The sequence below is a fragment of the Pinus tabuliformis genome, chromosome 1_2, assembly GCF_031772625.1.
Source record: "Pinus tabuliformis cultivar Carrire ecotype Pingquan chromosome 1_2, CPIR1, whole genome shotgun sequence".
Taxonomy (NCBI): domain Eukaryota; kingdom Viridiplantae; phylum Streptophyta; class Pinopsida; order Pinales; family Pinaceae; genus Pinus; species Pinus tabuliformis.
Window position 1 is genome coordinate 865,935,397 of NC_142298.1, and position 6,990 is coordinate 865,942,386.

Consider the following 6,990-nt stretch of genomic DNA (forward strand, 5'->3'; position numbering starts at 1 on the left):
TAGCAACACTGAAGAAAATGTCTTCAAAACATCACCAACCGAATGCTCAAAGCATCTCTTAAAAGTCCTGTAGACTTCTTGCTGCACTGCTGCAATTCTGGGACTGTTTAGGGCACCAATCACAGTCCCTAACAGTTCATCAAACTAGCCCAGAATTGCTTTCCCTTTCTGCGGCTCTCCTCCAATAAGATGCTTCCCTCCATGCTGCTTTTTTAGAGCAGATTCAAGCCTAACATAAGGACTCTCCACCCTCCAGCAAGTCCTAATCTTGGCCTTCAAGATCAGGGCCTTGGCCTTCCAATCAGCAACTCGGACGCTTATGAAATTTTGAGATCAGGCCTTGTCATTCACTGTAACTTCAAGATCACAACATGACTTAAGTCGCTGAATATGATTGACAACTTCTGGTAAAGTAGATTTATTTGATTCTTTATTTTTGTGTTTAATATGGAACCTATTAGTTCCTTTACCAAAACACCACATCCCCGCAATAGCTCTCAACATAGATATTTTATTACTTCCATTTTGGCTCATTATCAATGAGTAATCTCCTTTAGTGTTCCCTAATGACAATCCTTCAATAAGAGTCATAATGCACTATGGTGTATGCATTATGGTAGGTTTGCAACCAAATTTCCTTAGTGGAGCAACAACTGCATTACTCCCATCTACAGTACTGTAAGAGACAGCCCTGTCAGGAACAGAGTATCGAAGAACTTCTTCTCTACAGAAATAGGCTTTCATATCAGCAGAACTTGGGGTGATAGTGATTGAACTTTTTTGAGCTCTAAAGTCCTGAAATATTTCCTTTTCATATATACTTGTTGGCATTTATGGTGGTGGTGGGGTAGGAAGAAGAACAATCTGCTGAAGAGTTTCATTCCAATTTTTCATCCAATGATGGGAATCAAATGAAGGAGCGTGGTGTAGGAACAGTAAAGTTTCTTAAGCACAAGGATACTACAAAGGTTCGGCTGGTCATGAGGCAATCCAAGACATTGAAAATATGTGCAAACCATTTAAGTATGTAAATTTGTTTGTTTGTTTTTTTTTTGTGTAATTTCCCCCCTGAGATTGTAATAGCTTATCTTACGTCCAAGTTTTAAGAGGCTTTCTGTGCCGAGAATTTGTGTTGATCCTTATTATCTGGATTATATTGTTTTTTTTTTTTTTGCCTTGCAGTTCATTCCCCAATGTCACTTCAGGAGCACGCAGGTAGTGATAAAACTTGGGTCTGGCATGCAACTGATTTCTCAGATGGGGAACTGAAGGAAGAACTCTTCTGCATTCGTCTTGGCTCTGTAGACAGTGAGCACTGTTCTTAGACTCTTCTAATCCTTGTTATGATCTTTTCTTTCTGTCTTGTATTTTTCTTTGATAAAATCAATGTTTGAGTACCTATATTCTTGGATCATTTCATTGAAGGGTTGATTTTGCATATGTTCTTAGGATGCTTTTGTGCAGATTATAGTGGGTTGGTAAGGGATCCCCCTCCCCAAACACCCTATCAGCATAGTTAAGACTTGAGTTTAGGGTGGCTTTAATTATCTCTGGTAATAGCAAATGATACGGAGGATTGTGCATAACCCACCCCCTTTTTGATTCCAATAAGCAGAGGTGGTCACTATGGTAATCCGATTTCAATTTGTAGTTAGAAAATGGGGTCACAACTTTCCATATTTTTGTTTTGTTTTGTCTTTTTACATCAAACAATAGTATATTTATTAGAACCATAGTCAACTAAACAAACAGGAAACAATTTATTTGACAGGTGGAAGAAGTGATAGGCTTAGAGCAATTGAATTGTAGGCCATGCTTCTTGACAAATTGATGAACAGATGTCTCCTTACTTGAGATTTAGGTTGGCACCATGGCACCATCTTGTCCATCATTATACACTAATCTTGTCATTATCTTCTTCACTGTGAATGACTGGCCTGTTCCCTGCAAATAAATCTGGGCATAGAGGAGCCAATCCAAGAACAATAATCTCTAGCACAAGACAATATTAATGATCTAAATACCTAATCCTGAAGCTTGAGTTTGATTTTTCTCTACTGGTTCTGAATCTCTGATTGAGAATCTCCCACTCGTCATTATCAAACCTTCTCCTTCATCATTGGCATCAGCTGCACTGCTGAGGTACTTTGGTTGGTTGTCATTGGACTTGGGAGCTTGAAGTTTCAAATGATTATAGTAACAGACAGCGAGAAAAGCCAGTCCACACCCACTCAAGTTTATGATTGTAACCTTTTCATTTATTACAGACAAAGATTATGTTATGAGCAGCCAGTCCTTGACAAGACCAGCAACATTCATAGTCAAGGCTGAAGTCTTTCCTATCAGAAGAAACACTGCAAGATTAAGAGCCAAGGCACAAGCAGAAATGTCATGTAATCCAAATCAAAGGAAGAGACCCTGATTATCAGAAATGGGTATTCTACTAAGGCCCAGGGGGTGCTGAGAAAAACAAGGCAACAAGGAGCAACAAAGATGTGATGGGATTCAACTTAATCCCTTTTGATGTTCGTGGAATTTGTATGAGAACCAATTGGGTAGTCTCACATGCAACTGCACTTAACTGGAGAATCACCTCCCATGCATTCATCTTGGCCTCCCCATAAGCTGAAATAGTAACTCCAATGGATATGGCCAACATATTGGCCTCGGGCTCACCTTTATAAGCTTCTTTCTTTAGGGAAACCACAATCAAATGCACAGCAATGGGAATTAGAGCTTTCAGCATTTGAAATAATGATACTGAGAGGAAAACATAGGCAGAATTTGAAAACTAGAGACCCAAAGAATACACTTATCAATACTATGGGTTCAACGAGCTTGAAGACTCTTACAATAGCAATAGCCAGTGTTGAGTAGAAGCCCATGTGAATCATGGTGGGACTGATCACACTAAAGTTGTCAAGCAATGGCAACTCCAATGGATATGGCTAACATATTGGCCATGGCCTCACCTTTCTAAGATTCTTTCTTCAGGGGAACTGCAATCGAATGCATATCAAATGGGCACAAGAGCTTTCAACATTTGAAATATCGATACTTTGAGAGACATGCACCAAGGGCTGCATCATTTAGGATTTGTACTCAGTTTAGGTGTCATATTCAAGGGGAAGTTGTTATGCTCTCCACCACTTCATAGATTGTTAGAGTGATGAAACAAAAGAGGCTCCCCCTTGAGGCTAGATTATGTCATTCATATCAGCTGTGTTGTTGATGTCCTAGCTCAGCGAGGTCTTGCCAAAACTCTGTTGAGGTGAAAAATTTATTATAAACTGAAATGTCTTCACAAGAATTGACCTCATAAAATGCCATAATTACAAGATATGCCATACATGGCTGTGATTATGGCTCGCAAGACCCTTAGACTTTGAGCAATGAGGCTCGCAACATCACTTACGATTGTGCACTCTACAATTCTGTGACCAGCTGAATGTCAAGCAATTGAACCGCGATTTAAATCCTATTTTGTCAGCAATAAGTACTATACTTTGTCTTTATTTAGTGTAGAGAACCAAGCACTTATTCTGCTCATCTATAGAAGGGACAATGGTTGTTTGCCTATGAGGTATAAGGAAATCCTATCAGATGTTTTGTATTTTCGTATGGAATTGAATCATACTCTTGCACACTGTAACATTCATATATATCAACCTGTGGAGGCTTTAATAACACCTGGTATTCTGGTTAGTGATTTTATTGGACATCATGTGCATATCCTACATGCACAGGATGGACTATTCATATGTTACAGGGTATTATTCTTATTATTTAGGGTGCACATCTTCAGGTGCTCAAGAACGATTACTAGAACAGTCAGTTAATTCTGCAATTTAAAGGATGAAAAAGGAGGTTATAGGAGTCTAGTTTTGGTTCTCATCCACAATGTCACACTAGTCTGCCTGGGCATGGTTCTCATGGTTTAATAGTGACTTGAGGAGTCATAATACCATAGATCACTAAACACGAACAGCTAAGGTAGCCCAAGGACAATAGCCATCTTTACACATTAATTAACAGGTCTTACATTAATTATCCTAGGGGGTTTTAATATTTCCAAATGCTTAAAAAATAGTTAGCAGAGCATTCACATTACACATTCCAGCAATCTTTTCTATAAACCAACCAAATGCAGTCAGGAGAGCCCTCCTTTTAAACTATACAACCTTATTGTTAGTATGATCAACCTTATTTTAATATATAGTGTGACAAACCGTATGTGACAGGCAAGTGGAAAACTTTTCTCGCAATTGACTAAGTGACGTCCTGCGAGCCAGACTTGAGACGGAAACCCTCGTCAGAAGTATATGCTTGGCTCTTTTCCAAACAAATGAAGAGTCAATGAGGTTTTGTGTAATCACTTCTGGTATCGTATTGGGTTATTGTTAGAAGCGATAATTGGATTCGGATTCTCATCGAGTGAGTTGTTCTGCTTTCTCAATTTGAGAGGGTTTGTTTGGAGGGAAAAACGAAAGAGGACATACAAGAATAGTGAGGGGAAAGATGCAGAGGAAGAGGATTGAGAACATCGCCAACAGGCAGGCTACATTTTCCAAACGTAGGTTGATTGCTGAAGAAAGCTTACGAGCTCTCGGTGCTTTGCACTGCAGAAGTTGAACTTGTGATTTTCTCCCCAGCAGGAAAGCTCTATGAACTGTTTTTTAGTGCAAATCCTACTATTTTGATTCTAATAATCATGGCTATGCAAACCTCATGAGATTCTTACTAATAACCCCGGTGGCGCAAGCCCTAGTAAGCTCGATGTTGAAAAACTTAGTGTAAAACCTCCAAATCGCTGGTTTTGTTGTAGTGCTTATTGGAGAGTATATAAAAAATTTCACACCTTTTTATGAGATATGGGAGGAAAACATGTTAAAGATTTTTAATAAATATAAAATTTCCAAAATGATGCTAGTTACGTGTGATTCTTTTTTCATTGTTTGTGATTATGAAAAATGAAACTCAATGTTTTTTCATTAGTGCACGCATATTTCATTATATAATTGCATATAGAAAAATCATTCCAGAGCTGATAACAATAGAAGTGAAGAATTTATGGTCCAATATTATATTTAAGGGAGATGTTTAAGGATGATGTTTGAATTTTGTTTTTCATTTTAAGACATTTGGAGCAAATATTAGGAAGTACTTTGAGAAAGGATTGTCCTTGATTTTCGAAAATGGAGTTGTTCCTTTCCAGCCATATGCCCCAAGTGACCATCAAAGGGAGAGCTCATATGTTTTTTGGATGTTTTCTTTATAGCCATTTTTTTACACATATCCATAGAGTCCCCATGCCATTGATGTGAATTACTTGTTCGGTTTTTTTTAACCAAACAAGAAAAATTAAAAAAATGCCTCAAGATCAAAGACTGAGACAAAGGCCTATTGACATACCTTTTAAAGTATGGAAAGAACTTGTAAAATCATATGAGAAGTTGGATGCACAAAGAAAAGCCGGCAATGAGAGCATTCAGGTATTGAATTTTTCATTAAACATTATTTAGAATGTATTAATACTTATAAGTATCTTAGACATGTATTTGTGTGAAAATAAATTGAATTGGTTTATGTTTAAGGACAAGGCATCCAAGGCAAGGTTAACCAAGACAAAAGTCACTCATCGTAGTGGCCAGAAAGGTTTAAAAGCACTGATAACAACCTTTGTAAGTATATTAAACATGTGATATTTTTTTAATAAATTTTGTACTAGAAGAAAGTCATTGTTATCTAATTTCTCCCTATTTACTGATTGATAGGAACTAAAATATGGAAGACCTCCAAATCATTTGGAAAAGGAGGTGCTGCAGCAAAAGAGATGGGTTGAATTTGTTGTTTGGATGGACTCTATGGTATGTAATCTTAGTTGGATTTCCAATATACTTTTAAACCATATTTTCATTTTATTTTTTAGTACTATTAGATATTATATCTTACCTCATTTTATGGTTAACATTGTATAACAAAAACATGCGTTGTGTTATGTAATTAATACTAACATGTAATATTGATTTTTTTTGTTAGAATGCTATAGGTAATGATTGCCAAGACGATGATCCAAATTATGTTCAACATATATCAGGAGATGATGAGGAAGAGGATGAGGATGATGGTGGTGAAGGAGGAGATGATGATGATAGTTGCGGTGTTGGTGATGATGTGGATCAGAGTAATGAGGATGGTCAAGATGATCATGAGGATGATCTTTGTGGTGGTACCTAGGCATGCACATGCATTGTTTTTTATGAAGAAATTATTGTGTAGAATGACATTGTTATGTTTAGATGGGTGTTGTGAATTTACCCTATATCAATGAGACATTTTGATTTTGTAATCATACGATGAGTTTGATTTATGTATGTTGTTAATTTATCGTAGAATAACGATATTCATGAAATATTTTGATTTGTTAATCATATTTGAATTTTAGTTGTTTTGATTAAAAATAATACTGATTTTATTAGTATTATGTTGCTATTTTATACATGTTTTGAAAATTGTTAATGACACATTGTTATTTTTTTGGATGGATGTTGTCAATTTCTCTTAAATTTCTTTACAAATGATTTTGAATTGTGATATCTGCTTTAATGATATTTAGAAACTATCATATATTTCACTATGAATCTATAAAGGGGGTCATATATGTAAAGAAAAATATACTCTATATAAAAAGTCAAATGGCGGATGTAACCATGGATGCAAAATTGAAAGTAAAATTGGATGTTAAACTAGGAATTAATACAAAATGCAAACAATTGACATACAAAGTGTTTTAAATTAGAAGTGAAAAATTGTGCAATAGTTGACACAAAGAAGGGAACAAAACATGGCATACAAAAGGATATCAAATTGGGCAAAAACAAGGACACATAAATGGGCACCAAATTAGATGCAAAAAAAGACAACAACTAGATGTAAAATAAGATGCAAAGTTGAGTGTTAAAAAGAAGCAAAAAATGTTACAAATTAATA

At 36.2% G+C, this 6,990-nt stretch overlaps 1 protein-coding gene across 1 annotated transcript; it reads left to right on the forward strand.

Moving 5' to 3' along the window:
* Window positions 1-5,406: 5,406 nt before the first annotated feature.
* Window positions 5,407-6,458, forward strand: LOC149208674 (uncharacterized). Its single transcript, XM_089394118.1, has 3 exons — window positions 5,407-5,681; window positions 5,775-5,867; window positions 6,040-6,458. The coding sequence occupies exons 1-3, from the start codon at window positions 5,553-5,555 to the stop codon at window positions 6,235-6,237; spliced, it is 420 nt and encodes a 139-aa protein (XP_089250244.1). The 5' UTR covers window positions 5,407-5,552; the 3' UTR covers window positions 6,238-6,458.
* Window positions 6,459-6,990: the final 532 nt, after the last annotated feature.

Bases quoted from the DNA above. Each gene is read 5' to 3' on its own strand.
- LOC149208674 (XM_089394118.1), top strand. From the start codon at position 5,553: ATGTATTTGTGTGAAAATAAATTGAATTGGTTTATGTTTAAGGACAAG. The intron at 5,682-5,774 runs GTAAGTATATTA...ACTGATTGATAG, and splicing joins AAGCACTGATAACAACCTTT to GAACTAAAATATGGAAGACC. The intron at 5,868-6,039 runs GTATGTAATCTT...TTTTTTTGTTAG, and splicing joins TTGTTTGGATGGACTCTATG to AATGCTATAGGTAATGATTG.